The sequence below is a fragment of the Phragmites australis genome, chromosome 15 (genome assembly GCF_958298935.1).
Source record: "Phragmites australis chromosome 15, lpPhrAust1.1, whole genome shotgun sequence".
Lineage (NCBI taxonomy): Eukaryota > Viridiplantae > Streptophyta > Magnoliopsida > Poales > Poaceae > Phragmites > Phragmites australis.
In genome coordinates, this window is record NC_084935.1 from 29,700,763 (window position 1) to 29,726,094 (window position 25,332).

Here is a 25,332-nt window from a genome sequence, read left to right on the forward strand (position 1 = left end):
GCATCCATAGGGCGCACAAGGTGTGTGAATAAAAATATCCATAATGTGTATGACAAGATATACATAACAATAGAAAGCTTAGTCTTTTTCAAACCACGGACAATCCGTAGTCAGATGTGGAGCCTCCACAACTCCAAAAGTGTGGAACCTTCGTACAAATTTGCGAACTCTCCACAAATTTTGCATAAATTAAAAAAAGGCACCACAACACAAAACATATGACCATATACTAACATGATGAGTACCTTAGTTCATAAACAAGTCCAACAAGTTTAGCACACACCATGTAAATTTGAAAAAGAAACTTATATACCTCCCCCTTACCCCTTTAAATCTACGATTCAATGTTTCCCCCTTACACTCTCTCACAAAATATCTCTTCCTTTGGCATCAATCTTCAAAAAGATCTTTCTACCAAAAGAAAAAAATTAAGGTAAACAAGTAAAAGCAAGAGTGGCGTAATGGTTTAGCATATAGGATTTCTCCCTATTTGTTCTACCAAACAAAATATGCAACACCTTAAGATAAAGTTTTGATAAATCAATAAATTTAGCTCATACCTCACTTAGATGATATTTTTAACACAAGACAAACTCATATCATCATCATAATAAGAGGTATCAACCAAATACATAAATAATTCTCTAATCGCCACCAAAAGATAAACTCATGGCGTGACTCAAAATTTTGCATACATATGCACACACTATCATATTAGAGCCTAGATGCATAAAGGTAATACAATAGTTTATGGAGCGATGCACATTTGTTCTAAGCCTCACAATCTTCGTTTAGGTGAAGACAACCCAATAACTTGTATATGATCAATTTTGAAACCCATATGCTATCTACTTTTGATATTACCTTGATTTACTCTCAAAGACAAGAGATGGCATTAAATTACACAAGCTAGACTTTCACATTTAGTGACCCTTTGAATGTGTAAGGTAAGTGGACCCTCGTAACATAGACCAAATTTTCCTTTTTTTATAATGCATACATATGTATATGGAAGACACGTACATATGTACTTTTGATCAATTAAAGTCCAAATAGGGGAATTTAAGCTATATTATAGAGCTATACAAGAGATAAAAATGTAATCCAATTGAAATCAAGATATACTTTTACCAATTTGGATTGAGTTAATGTAGTATATCCTTGAGAAACTACCTTGAGAAACTCATTCTCACCAAGAGACTATATAAATTCACTAGAAGAAAATGTTAGTCTCAAAGACACAAGATATATGATAGGCTCTCTCCTTAATATGTGCATCAAGTACTTGAATTACTTGGGACAAACACTTGATTTAATTTAGAGTCTAGAGAAGTTTACCCTACATCTTGGTCAAGGCATAAGAAATTTGCAAAATTAAAATTATGCCAAGAAACTCTTACCGTCACATAGGCATATAGATCACCATATGATATAGGTAATTTTGATAATCCTTATATGATGCTCTTATCAAGTGAAGCTTCATTTATTTGAGTGATGAATTCCTTTCACTCGATGTCTTGTGGTGAATTCGAGTTTCTCTTGCATGTCCGAGCTCCAACTTGAATTCCTACTTTTTTTTCCTTACCTAAAGCAACTCACAAAGATAAAACAAGGTAAAATTCATAAAATTTGCATATCAGAACTAATATATAGGTTCAATAGCCTTTGTAAGTATATCAGAACTATCGCAAACATCGGTCTGATGCCCAATAGCTATTCCTTTTAGACCGACACACCCAACAATAATCAGTTGTTTCTTTTCTCCTTCAAACTGATCGTTAGTTGTTTTAGCGCAAATTCAAGTGGTAACAAAAAACCTCAACCGTATCCGACCAATCAACAAGAGCCGGCTTTTGTTCTTTTTCCATATCAAATTGCCCCCTAATATTTTTATGACATATAGGTTGCTCGTTTGTAGGGCCGATTTGGTGTCACGTCAATTGATTGTTGCGGCCTAAAAGAATAGTGTTGTGGTGCATTATAAGTATATTGTGGCACTTGGTTCGGCTTCGTATATGTATATGTTACAAAGAACTATTAAAACTATTATCTGACAATAAACCATATGTAATGCCTAAATCTTAAGATGGTATGGGAGGTACGTTATATGCTACACGTGGTATGAAGGCATCAATATGCCTACTGAACTTTCATCTATTCATCTATAATTAATAGTGACATATGGAGCCAAATTAGATATACTAAACATCGTATACGGTGGAGAAAAAGTATAGGGTGTAACCTCTGATCTAATAACATTTGATGTAGCATGTAATGACTCAAAATAATTTGCTAAACCTATCATATCAATTTGGCCATAATAATTGTTCATGGGCATACTAGTTTGTAGCATTCTAGGTGATGTAAATATTGTCGATGAATTAAAAGACGCATGCTCATGTTATATGTTGCTAATAACATTGAAAATTGAAGTACACATATTGTTTTGCATTGGTTGTTGCATATTATCAATACGTTGTAATTCTAAAATTGAAGATTTAATACCCAACATATAATCTAAATTTGTAGCCGATGCACTAAATTCATTAAACATAGGCATAGCAACACCAATAGACCTATTTATTGCACTTGCAAAATAATCTTGAGAAACAGGTAATATATTTGCAAATTGTACCTCAGGCTTAGTGTAGATAGATGGCGCGATGACGTTGTCATGGTTGATCCTAAGTCCATATTGAACGAGATTACGTGGGATAGGCAAAAGATGAAAGATAATATAAATTATTTTTGATCGATTGGTCGATTATTTCAATCGACGATGATCCTTTCATATTTAAATGGCAGCAAGTCTTAGCGTATAAGATCATGACTCATAATACAAACTGAATAAAACTTACAGATATGATTCGACTATGTTTTCTGATTGCTAATCTTTCTTGTTCAATCACGTAAATTCTTATATATCTACTTGAGTACCTTTTATTGTAGTTCGGCCTTCTTCGATTCGACTACGTTCTCGATCTGAACATCTGTTCATGTCGCTAGTCACTAGGTACTATTCATGGTTGGAGGTACTATTCACTGATCGGGAGTATTGTTTATGGTTAGAGGTATTGTTCACTTATCGGAAGTACTGCGCACTGGTTGCATATACTATTTATTGGTCGTCCATTAAACTGATCATCCCTGCAATGGTCACTATAAATGTCAAATCTTATCAATAACAATAAAATAGGATTGAAAATAATTTTAAAATTAGTACATCATATAAGAATAATATTAGTAATTTTTCTGATTTTTGGAATTTATTTAAGGCCTTAACAATTATTAGAATTATAAAAGTAGTTTTTTAGAATTTTAGTTTAAATTCTACATGAACTTTTTAGGTGAATCCAATTAAAATAGGTTGCACATGAATTATAGAACACGTACAAAATGTTTTAAGATTTTTAAGCAAGAGAAGACCAATTTTTTAAATAAAAAAATTCAAATACTATTCACACAGGACGGTCCGGACGACTAAGTATTTCGACTGATTTTAGCGTATCTAGTGGTGCAACATCTAAAGGAATATGCTAGGAATAATAAAATCTCATCCTAGATGAGCCCTCTTGCGCCCAACTAAACGCACGGAAGGTTCCTCATTCTGGATGATTCCGTTCTAAACGAGGCTCGTACGTCCAACCAAACACACTCTTGTTATCGGGACCAACTACACCATGGGCTTGGCCGATGACGGCCCAACTGATCAACCTCCTCCTCCTTCCGCCACAAGATTCAGACCAACAACGGATAATGATACGGGCTAATCTATTACATATATTAAACGACTAAGATTTAGAACAATTCTAGTGGGCCAAGCTACTGTAGATACTATTTATGTAGGTCTTATATATGTGTACGTACATATATATGTGCACGTGCGTACACATATATACATATATGTATATATACATATACATATGTATATGTATACAATTTTTTTGCAAAATTCTAGAAAAATAGCGAAAGTAAAATGCATAGAAAAATATCTAAAACTCAAAAATATATAAAACAAATTTATTTAGGTTCGTATTACTGTCGTCTACGTGTTAAAATTATGTGCATGCATGTACCATTAATTTTCTTTTAATTAAATAAATGTATTAAATATTGATAAATTTATAAATAAATATTGAGATGTTCAAAATTAGTAAACCTAATTTTTATAATTTTTTTATCCCACTGTGTGTAACGAAGAAACGGAAGCGACTTAAGACACGCCAATCCACCTAATAAATAAATACCTGCTTCGCCAAGCATTCCCCTCCCCTCCCCTCCAAATCGAAATCGAAATCGAAATCAAAATCAAATCATCCCCCTTGTGAATTCTGTATCGCACCGCATCGCATCGCAATTCTGGTTCCAATTCGACTCCCCACGCCCACATCTAGGGTTTCGGCCGCCGGAGCCCATGGACCCCGCCGGCGGAGGAGGAGGCAGGGCCGGGTTCGAGCGGGCGTGCCGGCTGCCCAACACCGTCCACTCCGAGATCGCGCCGGCGCTGCCGCTCCCCACCCTCCCGCCCGCGCTCGGCTTCGACGGCCTCCGCGACGACGAGCCCCTCGCCGCGCCTGACCGCCCCGACATGATCATGCAGGCCGCCAACATCGCCCGCATCCTCGCCGAAACCGACGTCTCCCACCTGTAAGAATCACCGTGCCCTTCCCTCTTCACTCTCCTTCGTCGCTCCTCTCCACCGCGCGCTCATTCTTGCGCGCTTTCGCAGGGGCTTCACGGAGGCGGACAACGTCGACGTGGATCCCATCCAGTGCTCCTGGCTCTGGAGGGAGGTGCTCAAGCATAACCCCGACGCCTTCAAGGTCAAAGGGCCTACTCCCCCGCCGCCTTCGCAAGGTAAACGCTCTGCAAATTGAGCCTTCCTTAGCTCAACCTAGCTTTAGCATCTCAAAACGCCTGCTGCTTTTCCGCGCATTGAATGGACAGTGTAGTCATCTGGACTTTGGAGTTCCTAGCTTCTTCTTCTTCTGCTGCTGCTGCTTGTACTATTAGCTTACAAGTTTCAACTTTGGGATGCGTCTGTGAACACTACTTTGCAGTGGTCTGCTTTGGACTGAACATTTCTTAAGTTGCTGTATCGTGCTGCAGTTTAGCACTGTTTTCTTTATGCCCTAGTGCATGTTTGACTCTCCGCTCTGGTAGAGCTTAAATTGCTTTTCCCTTTTCAACAAGTACAGTTTCATGCCATGCAATCTGGTAGAAAAAAAATCCTATTCCTATGCTCGTTCGTTGAACTAAGTGAGTGCAGTGTACCATTTTGATTTTTGTGTGGGAAGCAGTTATGTGTACAACCCTCTGTTTTCTATGCCCTAGTGCATGAGGATGGTTGACTGGGCTCAAAGTTTAGTTTGATGACATTTGGTATAGCATTACCATTTCGAGACCTGTGTGCGGCTTAACTCCCCACCATGGACTTAATGCCCCTATGCAATCGTGCTTTTGAACCTGTGTCAGCCCCACCATGTTGTTTAACTCTTGATGAGGTGATCTTACAGGATGTGCTGCTGCTGTGCCTTTTGGTTTGTGCATATCTGTGTAGTAGCGCTGAGATGCTTCCAGTTCCATGGACGAGTACGAAGACATGTGCATGAATAATAGTGACGTACAGCTGAACTGTGAACACTCATGCACAGTTGCATAAACACTTGTGCATTTAGTGGTAAAACAAACCTTGTGTGCATTGTCTATTCCCTAAATGTGTGTCCATAAATAGTTCAGTAATGACCCGGGTACCTGGATATGGCATGTATATTCGATTCCGACTTAGACTTTGGCGTCTTACTTGATGGGTTTAGAGAAACAGGGTTCATTGGCTTATCTAATATAAATAGTTTCAGTGCTATAAATCAAGCTGCTCAAGTCCCAACTAAGTTTTAGGGTTACGTCCACCAGGACCACCGCCCCACTATGGCACTCAACCGCCTACATCCTCTCATGTGCTGGACTTGTTCAGAATGAAGTATTTACATGTTCCCAGATGGCACTAATCAAATGCCATCTAGTTCATTTTCGTTATTTGGTGCATCTATAGGTAAATTTTGGGTCGTTCAATGCAAGTGTCACGTCACCTATCTTTAGCATTAATGCCATACCACAGTATGCATAAATATTTCCTTTTTTTTGGGTAATAGTTAAAACCACTGGAAGGCCACTTACTGAAAATACTAACTCTTAAGGTGTGGTGGACTCTCATTCACATCTTACTGCTATATAGAACACTGGAAAATTTATTTTTCATGATCTGATAGATGAGACGTTGACACGGCATGCCACATTGCTTATAGCTGAGACAATGATTCATAAATTGGCACAAGGGCTAGTGGGATAAAAAAAGATTTGCAGACGTTCTAGGTCCCACCTGACCATCATAGGGTGGAGCTCAGCCGGAGGAAATAGCATACAATTAGGCTGCAATAGGAGTACAACAATACAAGAACCTCCAGGTTTGAGAAACAACAAGCACGCCGAGATAGATCAAAAGAACTGCGAAAAGAAGAGCAGCGCAATAGTCGGATAAGAGTCCACCACACCTTAAGAGTTTGTACATGGTGGGACCAACTCGAGCTACAATGTAGTAGTGGGGCCAACCTAACCTTCAGACTTCAGTGAAATTAGAGGGACTTAATTTGCTAGTTTCCCTTAATTTAATAGATCTATTCTAAAACTCCCTTAAAACAACTGCGCTCCTATTACTGCATCCGTGGATGTAAACTGTCTTGTACCAAGGATCATCTAGAGATGTTAATTTGCATTAGACTACTGCATCATACGCGTGCTGTTTATGGGAACACGGCAATCTATAGTTCGTAGCAGTAGGAAGTTTGAATGGAACTGTTCGGTCGTGGCCTTGTAGGTTGTGAGTGCGAACATTAATATGTATGCAATGCCAAAAGCTTGCGATGTTTTCATTACTTGCTTTTTATTTAAGCAATCATCCATGATAATCCCTATTTTTTTGCGAAACAACAATTCATAGCCTAATTAATATTCAGATATCCAATTTTGTTGGAACAATAATATGTTAACTATTTTTCTGATGACCTGAACACAAGAATTAGAGTGTTGGAAGTGTGGATACTTGCTATTGATAACCTGTTTCCATTCCCTCTATCGGACTTGAATTATTAAGGCAGAAATTTCTGAGTCCTTTCCATTTTGGCTGCTCGTATCTTGGCAATATCGTGCTAAGTTGTTATTTTCGGTCTCCTTTTTTTGTTATCATGTCAAGCTGCCAACTCAAAATCATTGTAGCAGTGCGCTAATTTATAATCTATCTGCTAGTTCTACCGTGTAATAACAGTATCAAGAAATTAATATTGTTTATATTTGAAGAGTATGAGTCAATACAGCATCTATTAAATGTTAGCCAATTATTTCTATGGAGTTGTAAATGCTCTGGATTTTAACTCTGTAAAGCTTTTATCTTGTCATATGTAATTTTTTGTTATGTTGGTCAAGTTTTTCAGGTTCTCTTGAAGGCCCAAAATATCAAAATCAAGAACGTGGGAAGCATTTTGAGCATCTTGCACCTAATCTGAATAAAGCACGGAAGGAACCTGCATTTCCTCTGGATGACATCGACACACATAGAGAGCATTTTCGTGTATGTTAGATACCATCACTTTCTTAATAAGTATGTTAGATACCATCACTTTCTTAATCATGTTAAGTTCCTTGTGCTAAGAAGCTTTCTGTTGTAGAATGAACTAACCCCGGATTCAGTTGCTTCAAAGAAGCCAAAAGTTAGGAAGAAAGAAATTAACAATTCTGCTTCAAGATCTGGTCACAGCATTCCTAATAGTCAAGGTTTATTCTCGTTGATATAACCCTGCCCCATCTACCTTCCTTTTTAATGTTAATTTTTATAAAATCAGCTGACCCTGGTTTGGATTATATATTTTAGAAGTCATTGCCAACTTCTGTGAGATGGTGGAGGATTTCTGTGGAAGAGCCGAAATTCCTGATGATGCAGATGGCGGTGACTGGTTATCAATCCCACTTAATGATGTTAAGGTTCTTGTGAATGAAATTACATCTATTCGATCGAAGAGGATATTGCATGAGGTTCCTATGGATACGATTACGAGGTTATTACATGTGATAGACCGCCAGATCCGTTGTTCTCAAGGTTTGTCAATAGACGTGAAGGAAAATGTGAGTTACTTACCATGTCATTAGTACTTCTGCATTTCAATTCAAATTTGCACTATGTGTTCTGATTGTTTTATTCTGTTTTAGAAATCGTTGATTAAATTGCTGCACATTATAATCTAACAAGTGCTTGGGTGCCTTCAGCCTGATGCTGCAGATGCTGAACCCTTGGTTTTCTCTACTTTGGAGTCCATTCATGCGGCATTAGCAATTATGACCCACCATGATATGCCAAAGCAGCTGTATCAAGAAGAAGTATGCAAATGCTGAGTTCCTCTTCCATCTTGTTATGAAACAGCATTGTTGAAGTTGCTGACTCTTTCCTTTTTTTCTTCTAAAAAAACAGCTTATTGAGCGGATTCTTGATTTCTCAAGGCATCAGATCATGGATTGTATGGCAGCAAGTAACCCAACCTTCCGAGCTCTCTACAAACCAGCTGAAAATGTCGCAAATGACGGTAATATCAAACTACATAAATCTAATGCTGATATTTCTGTATTAGGCTTTTCATGATTGTGCAGTCACATCGCTTTCTAAGTTGGTTATATATAATTCTGCGTTCTTTATGCCTTTTGTACTATAGCGTTTCCTGGGAGACAATATTGTCCAGTGTTGTTTAAGTTCATTATGCCCAACCAACCTGTGTGCAATAATTTAGTGCTCTAGGCATGATGACCATTAGTGATTACTAGATTTGCCAGTCGTGGTTGAATTATACATCACTCAGTTTTGCATTTGTATCTTTCTCTTTTGGTCAAATCTAGGAGATGATGATGAAGACGACATGGAAAATGGACCGGTTAGCAAAAAGAGACGCACCACTACTAATCTAAGCATGAGAAAATCTTCAAACAGGTATGTGATCAATTTTCACTTCAAATATTTTCCTATTATAGTTTTTAATGGGGTATTATGGGACACTAATAGAGTTCATTTTTCTTTCTCTATGTCAGAGTTTCTGCTTCTGTTTACTCTGCTGTGCAGAAACTATGCTTGATATTGGGCTTTCTTAAGGAACTACTTACAACGGTGCGCTTATCAGATAGTTGTATTCTGCAGTTAGCAAAAACCTGCTTTACTACATTCTTGGTGGACAGTATGCAGCTTTTACAATTGAAGGCGATTGGGGTTATTTGCACGGTAGTGCTTTTGCTTATTTGCTCCATCATTTTCTTCTCATCCAGTTTTCAAAGTATCTGCTCACTAAAGATTCAAATCCTTACACAGGTTTTTTCATCATACACGCAACATAGAAGTTACTTGGTTGATGAAACACTTCATCTTCTTCGTAAGTTGCAGTTTTCAAGAAATGCTGTTAGAACCTACCATCTAGCAGATGAAGAACAAAAGCAAATCCAGATGATAACAGCCCTGTTAGTTCACCTGGTTCAATTTAGTGCAATTGTTCCTGATAGCTTAAAGGGAACAGTAGATTGGAGCACTATCATTGATGCCTCAGTTGATACTAGTTATCCAATTAAATGCCATGAAGCAGCAACAGAGGCTTGTTGCCTTTTTTGGACTAATGTGCTTCAACGTTTCACTGCTGCTAAATCTCAAGATACGTCAGAAGCCAAAGGAATTATAGATAATCTTGTTCAGGATTTGCTGACGATGCTAAACTTGCCCGAGTATCCAGCTGCTGCTTCTATCCTTGAGGTAACTTTGCTCAGCACTACTGTTCCTAAATTTGAGATGTTAAATGTACGCATGAGCTGCCATTAGCACTAATTCTTGAGATTTCATGCATCACTTTTTTAATCACAGTATTTGCAATGCCCTCGAATACCTTTTGAATTTTGTACAGGTTCTCTGTGTGTTGCTGCTTCAAAATGCTGGACTGAAATCGAAAGACACTTCTGCTCGGTGCTTTGCTATTGATCTTCTTGGTGGTATTGCATCAAGATTGAAGCGTGATGCTGTCACATGTAGCAGGGAGAAGCTCTGGATATTGCAAGAGGTTGCTGATGCAGGTAGTGATGGCTCAAAGATATTGAAAAATAAATGCTGTGTTTGTCTTGGTGGAAGAGGTATAAATATAGCCTGTGATGTTTGCGGAAGATGTTTCCATTCAGATTGTTTTGGGGCTGGTATCCAGGATAACTTACAGTGCGATAGTGTATGTCCCTTGTGTTCTTGCAAACAACAGCTCAGTGTGTTACAGTCGTACTGCCAGTTACAAATAAAAGAAAACGGCAAAAGAACTGCTGCCTCGCTTAGTAAGAAATCTGGTACACCTGCTGAGGTGCCAGCAGTGGATATTGTTCAACAAATACTACTGAGTTATCTCCAGGAAGCTGGTCAACAAGATGATGGGAACCTGTTTACTCGATGGTAAGTTGTGTGGAATCTTAGTCTTATTTGTGCAAGTGTTTTTGGATTTCGGAGATGGATGATAATTTTGTATGCAGGTTCTATCTATGCATGTGGTACAAAGATGACCCACATTCTCAGGAGAAGATTATCTACTATCTCGCCAGATTAAAATCTAAGGAGATTCTGCGAGATTCCGGCAATGGTTTGGTGATATCTAGAGACTGGGCTAAGAAAATTTGCTTGGCACTTGGCCAGAAGAACTCATTTTCTAGGGGTTTTGATAAAATTCTTTCCCTTCTTTTGGTATGCGGTTGCTTCCTGATATTTTATGTTACTCTAGATGTTCTGGAGTTAATACCCAATGTTTTTTCAGGCTAGCTTGAGAGAAAATTCTCCTGTAATAAGAGCGAAGGCCTTACGAGCAGTGAGTTCATGTGTGACTTATAAAACCATATTTTGTGCATCATTCTTATTGGACACTGTTAATCAGTATCTGGCACTTAACTCCTGTGTAGGTCAGCGGTATAGTTGAAGCTGATCCTGAGGTCTTGGGTGACAAACGTGTCCAATCAGCTGTTGAAGGGAGGTTTTGTGACTCAGCTATTTCTGTTCGTGAAGCTGCACTTGAGCTTGTTGGAAGACATATTGCTTCACATCCTGATGTGGGCCTGAAGGTCAGTAGACATATGAAGCTACCTTATGACATATTCATGGATGGTGATCTGATTTACTATACATTCTCCCATTACAGTATATCGAAAAAGTTGCCGAGCGGATAAAGGATACAGGAGTAAGCGTTCGCAAACGTGCGATCAAAATTATAAGAGATCTTTGTGCTTCAAATCCTAACACGGACACAACTCATGCCTTTGTGGAGATTATTTCTCGTGTTAATGATGAGGAGTCTAGTGTACAGGTGAGCTGATATGAAAAACCATTAACTGATGCTCATGCCTTTTCATTATTATAGCAGATTTTATATGGGACTGCAAATGTTTGGTTTTCTTTCATTAGTCAATTACTGCAATTATATTGTACTAGATTGATTTTTAAGTGCATATGGGCTTTTAGTATTTGGTCTCATACATAAATGTAGATAGTGGTAGTTAGTTAGATATTTACATGTTAATTGGGAAACTCCCTTGTGTCCCTTTTCCAAATAAAAAATCATCCTTAACAGGAACATTTCTATTACACAATAGGAAAGAGATTTTATTAATACACAAATCTTTTCTTTTTTTTTTGCCTTTTTTTCTTTCACAAGTTTAGATCATCCCCATGCCCATGGAAGAATTTATAACTTCGATTTTGAAGGCACACTATCAGTCTGATAATTCTTTTATTGTGGTTTCCATGTTGATGCTGTAAAGGGTAAAGCCAAGATAAAGGTTTTAACATTATAAAAGAATGTTCATCTTTGGACCTGCAAGATTTATGTTGCTTTTGATTATCCATATTAGTTAATTTAAACTATCTTCGTTATTTTTGTAGGATCTTGTATGTAAAACATTTTATGAGCTATGGTTCGAAGAACCAACTGGGAGTCACAAGCACTTGGTTGCTGATGGTAGTTCAGTTCCATTGGAGATCGCACAAAAGACTGAACAAATTGTTGACATGTTGAGGAAGATGCCCAATCACCAACCCCTGATTACCATTATAAAACGCAACTTGAATCTCGATTTCCTCCCTCAGTCAACTAAGGCCGCAGGAATTAACTCATCCATTGTGGCATCACTTCGGAAATGTTGTGAATTGATATGTCAACGACTGTTAGAAAGAATATTGCAGGTATTTTCTGACCAGAGTCTGACACTTACTAGATGTGTAATTGAGATTGATTCTTTTACATTTTTGTTGTCAAGGTTGAGGAGGGAGCTGCTAATGAGATGGAAGTCCATGCGCTTCCTTATATTGTTGCCTTGCAAGCATTTTGTATTGTTGATCCAACCCTATGCATTCCAGTAACTGATCCTTCTCAGTTTGTTGTGACGCTACAACCATACCTTAAGATTCAGGTGAGCATGGATTTCCTTCAGTTGGACTTTAGGTTGTCATCTCCTATCAGAATAACTTGTATCTAGCATTGGGTTGACTAGCATTTGGATTAATGTTTGACTAGCATTTCTTCTATACATTGGTTATGTAATTCATGTCCATGAGGTTATCTGATTTATGGTTTCCTACTCTCCTAGCCTCATTTTTGTTCTCTGAATTTCTATATTCATGAGGATATTTTCGTAGCTCTCTAACTCAAGCCAAGCTACTGTATTTAGTAAGGCATCTTGGTGGCTGATGATTATAGTTCAGCTCCTCACTCAGAAGTGTTATTCATGGGTTCATTTTCTTTATTTATGAAAGCCAAGGGTTCATTGATGTCCTGTGGCTTCAATGCTGCACACCTATGTGTGCTCTATCGCTGCACATTTAGACCACATGCTATTTGCCATGCTCCTCTTCTAGTTGTGCTGTGTACATGAACCTATATGTCTATTCTGGGAAATTCTAACGTCTAGTGTGTTAGGTACTGGACTGTACTAAAAACAACAGCGTTAGGGCAATGCTTATTTTTTCTTAAGTACCTATATTCTTTTGTGCAGTGTGAGTTTGTATGGTCTTTTCCTGATCCAAACAAAATTACAATGAAATGTTGTCAGCTATTTTTGTTTAGTTATTTGCGCAACGAAACATCTGAGGTATCTCTTTTTATGTGAATGCAAGTTTTTTTTTATGTCTGTTAAATATCAATTATAGTTTATCATATATTTTCCCCTACCACTACCACTTGTGTCCGCTCCTGATCATCTATGCCCACAGGTTGACAATAAATCAGCTGCCCAGTTGCTTGAAAGTATAATTTTTGTGATTGATGCTGTTCTTCCGCTCCTAAGGAAGCCACCACAAACTGTGGTGGTAGAACTTGAGCAGGACCTGAAGCAGATGATAGTTCGCCATTCTTTTTTGACAGTTGTACATGCCTGTATCAAGTAATTACACTCCCCCCCTTCACTCCCAATATTCTTTGATGTTCACTATTTCTGCTTATGTGCTTAGTTTGGAATTGAGAATTCATAGTTTGCGAGGTCCTTTGTTCCTGATGTGATATAGATGGTAATTGTCTTTCTGAAGTTTTCTGATTCTTGGTGCTTTTTATTGCAGCTTCCGTAGCATTCCTTAATGTGTTATAGCGTCTGCCAACTTTCTTGTAGCAACTTCCATATATTTGTTGTCTGAGTGGATCCCTAGCCAAAATAAATAAATAATGTAAAACCAATCTTCCATTTTCAAAATAAATTGTTAATTATTATCGGGATAGACTTGGGATCTTATATGAGTTTTAGCTAAAATAAGCAAGGATGCTGCTGAGTCTTAAAGAAAAATAATAAGGTGATGACATACTTTTGTCTATTCTTTCTGTGTTGAGCATTCGTAAATATTTAACTGCAGTTAGTTATTACAAAACTTATTTGTATATGAATTATCATTTCATATGTTGGGGTCTTATCTAGTGTCAGTCAGTTATTAGGTGCAATTAAGAAAGCCTCAGTAGGTTCGAGCATCAATCATTGAGCTAAAGTAGTTTTGGTTTGATCATCTTTCCAGACTTGCCTGGAAACATTTTTGTTCATTTACCTCTCTTTGCTCAATTTGATGGACAGGTGCCTTTGTGCCCTCAGCAAATCAGCAGGTAGAGGTCCAAGATTATTGGAATACCTCGTTAATGTCTTCTACAAGCATCTGTATGGAACTAATTCAGATGGTCAGGTATTGTACTATTTTTTGATTCATAGAGTGAGCTGCAAACTTATTCATATATATGGTACAAACTTATTTGCACAAAGTAGTTTAACTTTTCCCTTCATTTATATTCTATTTTAATATAGGGTTATATGGTATTGTGAGGCCTAGAATTTATGTGCAATTAAGGACAATTGTGGAAGTGCATTTATTCTGTATGTATTGGGCATGGCTTTTACTTTCTCTCTCTACCCAGTGTCATCTGCTTGCCATATCAAGTAGTTTATACTGTTTTTTAAGCATGTAGCTTTGCTATATTTAGCTGATAGTTTTTCTTTCTTTCTGAAACTCAGCTGTTAGGTCGGTCGCTGTTTTGTCTTGGGCTACTCCTTCGCTATGGTTATCAACTGATGCTAACATCTGAAAATCAACTTGATTTCGCGAAGATTATCGACTTGCTAAAGAGAAGGTATCTTATCAGGGATGATTTCAGCTTGAAGGTTCGAGCTTTGCAGGTGTGTGTGCTGACTTGTAATTCATTAAAGACTTGAAACTCCTTAAAAGACATGAAGTGGCAACTATCTAATAACATGAAGTGGCTCTTAACATCTTTACTACTTAAAAGACTTCTTTCATATCGCTTAAAAGATTGAGTTGGTGGTGGTAGAGATTATGGTCAGTTTTCCTACCACCACCTTGGAGTATCTTCTGTGGATTTTGATCTATGCATGCATGTGCCATGGAGTGTCCTCTTGAATGATGGGATCATCTTTTGTTTCCATGTAGTTTTTGGTATGATTCTATGTGGCTTGTTGATGAGCTGTGAATTTTGTGCGTAATTTCCAGATTCAAGGATAATTATCCGTGCATGATGATTATGTTAACGTGCCGGGTTTAGAACTTGTGATGCTATTTTTTCAGATCCATTGCAACACCTGGACACCCGGCTAGTTTACATGACTGTTTTGATTTGGTTGTTTCAGGTCCTTGCATATTTATTAATATGAATTGTTCCTTATTAAATGCCAATTTTCTTCTGTGTATGCAGACTTTGGGATACATACTCATTGCAAAGCCTGAATTTATGCTACAAAAGCATATCTTGGATCTCATAGAGGCGTCACTATCTTCTGGGGTTGATCATAGATTAAAGGTATAGGAATTTTCTTGTAATGCATGCACTCTGCATATCAATTTTTTAATTTAGTCCGCCTGTCCAGATTCAAGGACTGCAAAACCTCTATGAGTATCTCCGTGATGCGGAAAGCCAACTTACTGCTGAGAGTACTGGGAAGCCTCCTGCAGAGTATGCAACAAATGGTGGAAGTGAAGTGCCTGTTGCTGCTGGTGCTGGAGACACCAACATATGTGGTGGTATTATCCAATTGTATTGGAGTTCCATCCTTGAAAGGTGCTTGGATATAAACGATCAAGTTCGCCAGAGTGCTCTTAAGGTGAATTAGGCAGACAGTATATTTATTTATTTTCACACTTCATCTTATTATTTTACAACAGAAAAAATAAATCTTCTTGTAGATTGTTGAAGTTGTTCTTCGTCAGGGTTTAGTTCACCCTATTACCTGTGTTCCACACCTTATAGCACTTGAAACGGACCCGCTGGAGGGGAACTCAAAGCTGGCTCATCATCTGCTGATGAATATGAACGAAAAGTATGGCGGTCAAACTTCTCATGTTTATGTTACTTCTTTGAATAAAATTATCTGATTGGTCGGAGTTGTTTGCAGGTACCCTTCGTTTTTTGAAAGTCGCTTAGGTGATGGACTACAAATGTCATTTAGATTCTTCGAGACCACAGTCAGCAACCATAAGATTGCAGCAAGCATGAAATCAAATCCGATTGCATTTGTCAAACCCGGCATATCTAGAATATACCGCCTTATCCGTGCAAATCGAAATTCAAGAAACAAATTTGTGCACTCAATAGTTCGTAAGTTTGAGTCTGATGGCCGGAGTCGCTGCACAATTAGCTTTCTTGTGTAAGTAATTTAAGTAAAGCTGCACCTTTAACCCTTTATTCTATGATGAGGTATTTGACTATCAAGTTGTGTTAACATTGCAGATACTGTGCTGAAGTTCTTGCCTCCCTGCCATTCACATGCCCTGATGAACCACTTTACTTGATCTATGATATAAATCGAATTATTCACTTTAGAGCTGGAGCAGTTGAGGCTAATTTGAAAAGGTGGACTTCTATGGATCAACATCAAGATATGGTGGGTATGTCAACATTGTCAAGAGACAGCCACATTATGCATGAGCCTGGAGGGTATTCTGACCATTATGTGGGAGATGTTTCTGAAAGGATGCATAACAATCCTTGCAGCATGTCAGATGTGGACACAGCCAAACTTCAGGTGCTTTAAAGAAGTTCTGGGTCGAATTATTTTAATGGAGTTCATCAGTATACTGGCGCAGTCATATGTGCAATTCTGGAATGTTTGCATCTTATCATTTTCTCACTAATTTGTCCTTTGTTTTCAGGAAGATTGCCATGATGCAATAGCGCTGCAGCTCCTCCTCAAATTGAAGAGACATTTGAAAACTGTTTATAGTTTAACTGATGCCCGCTGTCAGGTATGATTTGCCCTTTATTCGGAGATTAGTACTACTATGGTCCATTCACATGACACATGGTGTGCTTCAAATTTTCAATACAGGCATTTTCTCTAAAGGAACTACCAAAATCTGGCGAAACACTCTCCAAGCAGAATGTTCCTTTTAACATTAGCAGCACTAACGTCAGTTTGCCGAGCTGCCTGCAGGATGTAGCACGTGTGTACCAGGTAGTTATACCAAACTTTTGTATTCCTTGACAACATAAAGCTGTATTGTTTATGGTCCGGTATCTGGCAGACCCTACTCTTTTAAAATTAATGCGACTTGGGACCTGATGCACAGGATTTCAAGACATCGCTGCGAGAAGATTCCATGGACTTTGGAGTGTACACTGCTACAGTCCAGAGGAAGCGTCCAACTCCAAGAAGTTCCTCAAGAGTTAGGAGGAGTGCCACCACGACTGTTACAAGAGGCCGTGGTGGTGGCGGTGGTGACGACGACGATACTGATGACGAAGACTGGACTGGGGGGGCAAGAGTGCTTGACTTCAGCGCTCAGGCAAGCAATGGTGGCCGCATAACAAGGCAAAGGGTCCAAGTATGACTGGTCGTGGTGCTTTGTACATGTAGGAAAATTCATAGTTGACAGGAGACATAGGGGGGTTTAGGTAAGGTCGTTTAGGGCCATTAGTACATAGAAGCAGAAAGGAAAGGAAGATAGCTTTACCTTAGATGCCATTAATTTGGAGCACTCCTTTTCTTGCTGTGCCCTTCTCCTTTTTGAAATTTCTGTCGGGCTTTGGCAAAATCGAGAACAGGTAGTGCTCCATTTCTGATTGAATGGGAATGAAAATGGTTTCGTTGGCTTTATTTGTTGCATTTTTTTTTTGTCGTGTAATAATTGTTCCAATCTCTGATGCTGTATTTGTATGTTCTTGTCCGATGAAGCTAAGTAGGATCTTGGGCCAGCACTCAAGACCCCCTTCTGTGATTGTAATTGCACAATGGTTGACAGTGTATTGAGTCTGACAAGCCACTTTCTTTAGCTATGGTATTGTATCTGACTATCTGTATGTCAGTTGTATGGCCGCTTGCTCTCGGTTTCTTCGATCTTTGATGAGTTTTGCAGGATGCTTTGGAAATTGAAACAAACGGCATCTCAAGACTAGCAGATCAGAAGGTACTCTCACACCATCAGCTGCCTGACTTCCATTTGGGCTGGCTGCCGTAGAGGATAAAAGGACACAGGCGTATTTAAAAGAGTTTTAGGCACCTCCCTCTTACTCAACTTCTCAGTTCTTCAGAACTGGTAATGTCCCCTGATCCCATGCAGATTTTGCGGTTACTGGTGTAGTCCTGATCCTGAAGATGATCATCTAGATGCAATTGCCATTGTAATATGGTTCATGATTCAAGACCATCTTGATGCTACTGCCCTTATAAATTGTTATACAAGTTCATTCATGACCTCAAGCACTTGCTCAACTTTGGTCTTCACTTCTGAATCTTTCAGGCTTCAGCTAATTTCGTCAGGTGCGCACACACAATGAGTGAGAAGAGCAGCAGACAAGGGCATACACAGACCACCATGGTGAAGATCTGCTGCATCGGCGCCGGCTACTGGCGGCAGGTGGTGGCCGTGAATGACTACCAGAAGAGCCGCGTGTGCAGGTGGCGGCACGTGTGCAGGGGCCTGCTCGGTGACAGGGCCCACGTCAGCGTGTACGACTCGCTGGTGAGCGAGAAGCAGATAAGGAGGGACACGGCGGCGGCGGCGGCGAAGGTGCAGCAGGTGCGCGTGGCGAGGGACGCGTACGAGGCCGCTCAGGGCGCGCACGGGCTGTGCGTGCTGACAGAGTGGGACGAGTTCAGGACGCTGGACTACCGGCGAATATTTGTCAGCACGCAGAAGCCGGCGTTCGTCTTCGACGGCCGTAACGTCGTCGATGTCGGAAATCTTAGGGAGATCGGCTTCGTCGTCTACACAGTCGGCAAGCCGTTATGTACTTACAACTTTGCAAACTTCTTTTTTATAATAAAATTCTGATTTGCAAAGGGAAGCACATCATCTGCATGTGAACACGGGGTAGCTAGTTGCAAAATCCAGAAAGGCCCAAAGATGCAAAGTTGCATTCATATGATACCTGCGTGTGTAACTTTACGCGGGACATATCCTTTATACATCTGAGGAAGAAAAATATGCTCATTACTATATAAATATGTTTTATTATCGGCTCTAAAATCATCTTTACTATCGATTTTGAAGTCGACAGTGGATAAACGACAGCAATAATGCTTAGACTATCACTGCCAGGTTTCCAACCGACAGTGATGCCTCTTCCAGAAAACAAAAAAGGGTCGAGCCAACTCGAATCGACAAACCCTCAATCAGACAAACAAATTACTACGGAAGCCACACCTTCACCTCAAACAACAGCCGCTGCAATACAACAGTGCCGCCCTGTTGACCTCACTTGTGTATTTAATAAATCATAGAGGAACACAAAATTGAACTAATCCCTGTTGCCAATCGATGAACAAAACCTTGAAAGCGAAGGGGAAACAAACACAAAATCGATTGGTGAAGGTCGGCCCCATGGCGGCTCGGCTAGGGTTTTGGCAAGGTTAGAGGAGGATCTGGTCGGGCCTTGGGGCGATGGCGCCTAATGGAGTGGAGGTGGGCGCCGGAGAAGAAGTCCTCGCCGATGATAGCGTGCAGACGTCTCTCCTCCTGCCCCTAGTTGTTGCCTCACGTTCCTCCTCGACGATGACATGTCGGCAGCAGAGCTCGGCTAGATTTGTCGCGCTCTCTACCGTCCTTGCCTCCCCTCTTGGCCCTGCCTCCACGGCGATCGCCGCCTCCTCACGTGCAGCGTTCCCGGGGCAATCTAGATTTGGAGCTGCTGCACATTTTTACTGCTAGGTACAGCAGCTCCGCCCTTCCACGTACAACTCCGGTGGGGGAGGAGCCCGGTGGGAGAGGAGCGAGGCCGGTGGGGAGGAGGCCAGTGGGGGAGATAAGACAGAGAGAGAGCCGGCTGTAGGTAGACAAGGCAGAGAGAGAGAGAGAGAGAGAGAGAGAGAGAGAGAGAGAGAGAGAGAGAGAGAGAGAGAGACGTGAGGCTTTTGCGAGTCAAAAGCCGATTGGAATGGAATTTCGGGTCCAGCCACTCCTTCACTGCCGGTTGGTATTTAAAAGTGGCAGTGAAGCTATAGCACGGCATCACTGCTGGCTCATGGCTCGAGCCGACAGTGATTCCCCTTATCACATGCCTTTCTCAAGTTGAAGGACAAGACTATAGACATTTAATTAGCTTGCACAACATCAACGATCCAAACTTCCCACAAACTATAATTTGCATGAAAGATACATTGCAAGTTTATTCTAAGCTATATGTGATGATATACTATGACATGCCTAACTGCAAATATTAATAAATCAATAGAGTTGGAACAATAACCTTGTGTAACTAATATTTATCCAAGCCTGCTGATTGACATGCTCAATATCAACCCTATATGTGTATATATGAATTCTTCTCTCTGCTAAATCAGAAGTGGCGTCATCGCCACTTCTGGCGTCCACTCCGGTGACGAGCTTGTGAGGTACGTACTCCTTTGCCTGTTAGCGGATGAGCTGGAGGCTGTTTTAATCCCCTGGAGAGGGTTTCTTTGTACCTGGGTCATCGATGTTCTAGTTGATGGCACGGGTTTGGCTCTCTGGGTCATCAGTTCAAACACTGGCGACGCCAGATTTGCTTTCTAGGCCATCGATAGTGGTGCCGAATTTGTGCCCTAATATGTACCACAAGATGTCGACTAATGTGCTGCAGTGACTTTCTTCTCGTGCGGTCTAATACCAATGTCTGGTGCCCCCTTGCTGTCTTGTGTGAAAGATATGGTACCTGTCCTCAATATTTGTCAAGGCTAGCCCTGGGGCAGGGCGACCACCTCGGCCCCTTGAAATTCAGGGCCCCCTAACTAGGTATGTGTATGTATTTGCCTGTCATGCTACCTACCAAGCCAGCCTAAATCTGTACGCTGCATAGCCTACTGGCAAGTAGCAACCAAGCCCAAGTGAATCTCTAAATCTACAAATAGCTTAAGGTCCAACATTACCTTACCTAGTAACCTAACCTAGCAAAACCATGGATGATGGATCATTTCCAAATTAACGAAGTATCATGCGCAAGCCTAATTGTGTGGTACTTCAGTCACGCCTTCGCCGACCCTAGTCAAATCGATCCCAATTCTTAGCAGGAGCAGCGATCACGATCTTCACCCGTTCCCCTCCCCTCCTCTGGACCTCTCTGTGTCTTCGTCCAAAACGACGCGTCTGAATCAGCTCACCTGATCCTCCTCCTCCCAAAGCTCAGGATTGATCGTTCAAAATTGACGAAGGCCTAATCACCAACCTCAATCGTGGCAAGCCATTGTTCGCCTGTTCCCCTCCCCTCTTCTCCTCCTGATCGCCAGCAAGCATGGCCCCCATGCTCAATAGAATCAAGGGTTAATCCCTAACTGGATGGTTTTGTTTATTTGATTCAATACTTTTACAGCTTTGCACTAGTTGTCAACTGTTGATGATTTTTTTATTTCAATTTTCAGGACTGTTTGTACCTAATTATCATTGTGTGATAACATAACATCTAGAAAGCATGTATCTAGAAATAAACAAAGGAAAGAAAAAAGAAACGAGTTGATAGACTAACAGAAAGGAGACCTTGACAAAAAATTTTAATGCTTGGAATATTGTATTTGAAATTGATATATAAATATTCCGATGCTTATGTTCAATGAGGACCCATGTTTTAGTATCACCTCGGACCACCGAAATCTCAGAACCGACCCTGGCATTCGTCTGCGTCAAGCTCGAGCTCATCGCTCCGGCCGACGATCAGCAGTGATGAAGAAGACCCATGTTCTTTGTTTTGTAATTTCTTTGTTTGCTAGGGTCCTCTTTGCTAATTACTAGAACTAGAGAAGTAGCTGTATTTTTATTCTTCTCCAGGGTGCTTTGTGTAAGACCAGGGGTGTAAGTACTGTTTACCTCAATATATTTTAGGGCTTCGAGCCCCTTCCGCAAAAAAAAAAAAAGAAAAAGAAAAAGAACAACAACTAATCGATCAAAGTAACTAGTATTAACTGGCATGCTTAATTGTACTATCCAAATTAACTACCGCATGCAATGCATCATCTATCCATGCCTCATAGCCGGTGGCACCATGTCGCCAAGAAGCCCCTTGTCCACCGCCGGAACATTGGCCGGCGACGAGATCGTCGTGGAATGCGTCGATGCAAAAGTCATTGCCATCGTCGTCGCCCCCGACATCTGGAACACGCTTGCAGAATTCAGCTCCTGGTTGCAGTGCAACGGCCGCAGCAGCGACGGCGGTGAGGACATCGCCGGACTGCAGGCGAGGGGGTCAAGAGCGTTGTGAGCCGGGGGGAGCCGCAGCGGCGACAGGTCGTTGCTGCTGTAGAGGTGGTGCGCCGAGAAGGCCATGTGGCCGGCGAGGGCGGCAGCGGCGTGGAGGTGGGCGCGCGGGAAGGTGACGGTGTGGTGGCAGTGCTGGCCCTCGTAGGTGGTGATGACGACGGAGGGGTCGTCGGAGGAGCGTTCCACGCGCTTCTTCACCGTGCACTTGCTGTTGGTGCACCGGTAGTAGCTCCTGCCCATACAAATTAAATTCAGTTCATTATTATCAAGAAGAAATATTGCAGTAGTGCCCTAAAAACATCTTATTGGAGTATGCTACTATATACTAACTACAACGTGCATGCATTCATTGGTAATAGGATTGAACTGGCAACTTCATGTATAGGATTCTCACAACTGAAAGTATATGTACTAGAGTTGAGATGCATGTATGAACTTTCTTTTCTATTTGACAAGACCAATCACCATGTAGATAGATATTTAACCATAGATGGATACGACATTGATCTTGCCCTTCGAATCACTTGCAAGCAGCAACCACCGTCCATATGCATGCGAAAGCACCGTACCAGAGCCTCTCCTTGCATGCATTCTTAATATTGAAAAAAAAAAGATATGGATGAAACTATAGTAACAGCATGCTACATGCATGTACCCAAATGCTCATGAACTAGAGTAGATAAAGCTAACTAGCTAGTGGTAGTGCTAGTATATACTCCTACCTAATTGCAATCTGTGTAGCAGTATCGAACAATTTTCAGTAAACACTCAACAGTATGTCATCGGCCCTATGTAATTTTGGTGAATGTGTGTGTGTTGGGGGAAGGAAATTCAATAGAACTGGTCATTTAAAAGACCTCTGCTTCCAACACGACACGTGTTATCATTTTTCTCTTCTGTACGTGTCAACCGTTGAATCAGAAAAAAGACGGTATGAATCAGAGTTTTACGGAGATTTTTTTTAAAGGATCCTAATAAATTTTCTTCTAGAGTGGTTCAATCGATAGATCAAAATGCATGCAGAGGGATGCATGGATACCTTGGGAAGGGGCTGTTCTTGACGGCCTTCTGGCCGTACTTCCTCCATCGGTATCCGTCCTCCAGGTGGTCGATCTCGCTCTTGGTCATGAACGCGAACCGCGGCTGCCGCGCCCGCTTCTGGCCCTTCTTCGTCTTCCCCGCCGGCTTGCTCCTGCACATACCAACCATGATTCATACAAACATCATATGCATTGCATGTAGACACACACACACGCACTGTACTGCTATCTGCCAGCTTGCATGTGAGTGTAACATGGCAAGAACGTACGTGCAACGAACTTGGTTGCATCGTGCAGCTAGCTGGTTAATTGGATAGGATTATATATTGAAGACCAGGACCGGGCAGTTTTGATCGAATCTGTTTACGACGTGACAAACTTAATTCACAGAACAGATTCGTTTAACTTGCACATCTATCACTAGCTCCTGTACCTACACGACCACGCGTACGTACGCGTACGTACGTAAAATTGCTGAGCGGTGCAACTAGCCACTGATGAATTGTGCACATGGAGAACCCGTACGCGTTTCTATACTCAGTTGGAGAATCAACGCTAGCTTGGTTAATACCCGGCCGGCGCCTCTGAGCGATCTGTCAGTCTAGACTCAAACCCAGGTGGTCGCCTACTTCCTAATCGAACGACAGAGCTCGTGACACGTTCTTTTTAGAAAGGAATTGTGCAAATGGATACATAGCGGCAAATCTAGCTAACTATATATGTAAACCAAGTAATCGGAAATAATAAACACTAAAGAGGAGTGAGAAGAGAAGAAAGAAGAAGAAAGAGTGACTGATGTCAGTTTAGTACGCGAATCCCGGCGCAACGTCCGATTCCATTCCGACGCCAATAATGCGCTCCGTCTCGATTTCTCCCTCCCCTCCACGCATATTTACCGAATTACCCCTCGCAGTTACAAATCGGTCGACGTAGACGATCGGAAAGGCCGGCACCGACGTGACATGGATCACGTACTGACATAGAGACTCCAAACGAAAACAAATTAAACCAAAACATCGCTGGTCTGAAACTTGTTGCTACGATGTACTCCTACGATCGAAAACAAACTTAAAATTTGTGAATAAATAAAAATGGGGCAAATTTTAGGTCTGAAGTTAACTTGGCGAACTTCAAAGATAATTACGGTTTTGCCACAAGCTTTGTTGCTCGCTGGAGAGAGGCTGGGGCAAACGCAGATCAAACGTACCAAAGCTAGAATTACTAGTTCGGGCACTTACGCTGCCTCCGTCGCGGCGGCCGGCTTCCCGTCGGCGTCCTCCTGCGCGGTGCCGTCGTCGGTGGAGCTCGACGACGCGCCACCGTCCACCGACACCGGCCCGGACGGCGTCTCCACCGCCTCCGAGGCCAGCGGCGGCATGGCCTCCGGCGGATCCAGCGGCGGTAGAAGCTCCCCTGCGCCGTCGAGCCCGGCGGCCCAGCACCCCAGCTCCGCGAATATCGCCGAGGAGTCGGCGTAAGCGTCGGCGGAGAAGGGCCACTCGCCGCCACCGACGCCCGCGTCGCCGGCGCCGGCCATGGACAAGAATTATGCCTCTGTTGCAGCTGAGCTTAGCTTGTGTGCGTGGCACTGTTGCTCCGGCCGGCCACTGCAAACAAGTTGCTCTTTTTCTTCTACTACTTCTCTTTTAGGGCCCGCCCTGGCCGGCCGGTAGCTTTTTCAGGGTGTGATCTGAGACAGTGAGAGTCCTCCTCCTCCTTCTCCTCCTCCTCCTCGTCGTGTGGTTTGCTTGCGAGCTAGGAGCCGGGTGTGTATTTATTTCACTCTAGCTTGGGTTAGTAGGAGTACTAGTCTCAAATTGATTACTCATTTCATTGCTTTTTATTGTACAAATTTAATTTATTCCTCCCTCTGATCCAGACTATTGTCGCTTTACTAAGGAACTAGTAGCTACAATTAAGATAGAGTTAACATGCACACTGTATCTTTTTTACTTTGATAGTTTGCCGGACCCCTTCTCCTCCCCGCCCGAGTTCACAATATTCGTTCATCCGAGTAGAAATGGTTCAGCTAAAAATATTCACCACAAG

General features: G+C 41.3%; 3 protein-coding genes across 4 annotated transcripts; 2 read left to right on the forward strand and 1 right to left on the reverse strand.

The window, feature by feature from the left end:
• Positions 1-4,244: 4,244 nt before the first annotated feature.
• LOC133893524 (sister chromatid cohesion protein SCC2-like) lies at positions 4,245-17,673 on the forward strand. Of its 2 annotated transcripts, none has more exons than XM_062334554.1 (28): positions 4,245-4,647; positions 4,730-4,857; positions 7,488-7,624; positions 7,722-7,827; positions 7,925-8,175; positions 8,317-8,427; positions 8,519-8,630; positions 8,941-9,028; positions 9,127-9,313; positions 9,401-9,832; positions 9,981-10,507; positions 10,585-10,792; positions 10,863-10,913; positions 11,005-11,163; positions 11,241-11,405; positions 11,981-12,280; positions 12,355-12,507; positions 13,307-13,476; positions 14,149-14,254; positions 14,581-14,742; positions 15,276-15,380; positions 15,448-15,681; positions 15,764-15,897; positions 15,973-16,224; positions 16,308-16,602; positions 16,730-16,822; positions 16,906-17,031; positions 17,147-17,673. In XM_062334554.1, the coding sequence occupies exons 1-28, from the start codon at positions 4,415-4,417 to the stop codon at positions 17,405-17,407; spliced, it is 5,286 nt and encodes a 1,761-aa protein (XP_062190538.1). In that variant the 5' UTR covers positions 4,245-4,414; the 3' UTR covers positions 17,408-17,673. The 2 variants fall into 2 exon arrangements, with proteins under 2 accessions (XP_062190538.1, XP_062190537.1); XM_062334553.1 differs by having other exon boundaries at positions 4,246-4,647; positions 8,938-9,028.
• A 235-nt stretch (positions 17,674-17,908) lies between these two features.
• Positions 17,909-18,850, forward strand: LOC133892301 (UDP-glucose 6-dehydrogenase 5-like). The gene has a single exon (XM_062332985.1). The coding sequence runs from the start codon at positions 18,350-18,352 to the stop codon at positions 18,848-18,850; it is 501 nt and encodes a 166-aa protein (XP_062188969.1). The 5' UTR covers positions 17,909-18,349.
• Positions 18,851-21,839: 2,989 nt separating this feature from the next.
• LOC133891953 (probable WRKY transcription factor 57) lies at positions 21,840-25,040 on the reverse strand. The gene is made up of 3 exons (XM_062332673.1): positions 24,522-25,040; positions 23,283-23,435; positions 21,840-22,475 (listed from the first exon to the last, which is right to left on the reverse strand). Exons 1-3 carry the CDS (start codon positions 24,818-24,820, stop codon positions 22,001-22,003), a joined length of 927 nt encoding a protein of 308 aa, XP_062188657.1. The 5' UTR covers positions 24,821-25,040; the 3' UTR covers positions 21,840-22,000.
• Between the last annotated feature and the right edge of the window lie 292 nt (positions 25,041-25,332).

What these genes read in the sequence shown, in the direction of transcription:
- LOC133893524 (XM_062334553.1), top strand. Translation starts at nt 4,415, where the DNA reads ATGGACCCCGCCGGCGGAGGAGGAGGCAGGGCCGGGTTCGAGCGGGCG. An exon ending in AGCAGCTGTATCAAGAAGAA is followed by an intron (nt 8,428 to 8,518) that starts GTATGCAAATGC and finishes CTAAAAAAACAG; the next exon opens with CTTATTGAGCGGATTCTTGA. An exon ending in GTTGTACATGCCTGTATCAA is followed by an intron (nt 13,477 to 14,148) that starts GTAATTACACTC and finishes TTTGATGGACAG; the next exon opens with GTGCCTTTGTGCCCTCAGCA.
- LOC133892301 (XM_062332985.1), top strand. Translation starts at nt 18,350, where the DNA reads ATGAGTGAGAAGAGCAGCAGACAAGGGCATACACAGACCACCATGGTG.
- LOC133891953 (XM_062332673.1), bottom strand. Translation starts at nt 24,820, where the DNA reads ATGGCCGGCGCCGGCGACGCGGGCGTCGGTGGCGGCGAGTGGCCCTTC. An exon ending in GCCGCCGCGACGGAGGCAGC is followed by an intron (nt 23,436 to 24,521) that starts GTAAGTGCCCGA and finishes TGGTATGTGCAG; the next exon opens with GAGCAAGCCGGCGGGGAAGA. An exon ending in AAGAACAGCCCCTTCCCAAG is followed by an intron (nt 22,476 to 23,282) that starts GTATCCATGCAT and finishes TTGTATGGGCAG; the next exon opens with GAGCTACTACCGGTGCACCA.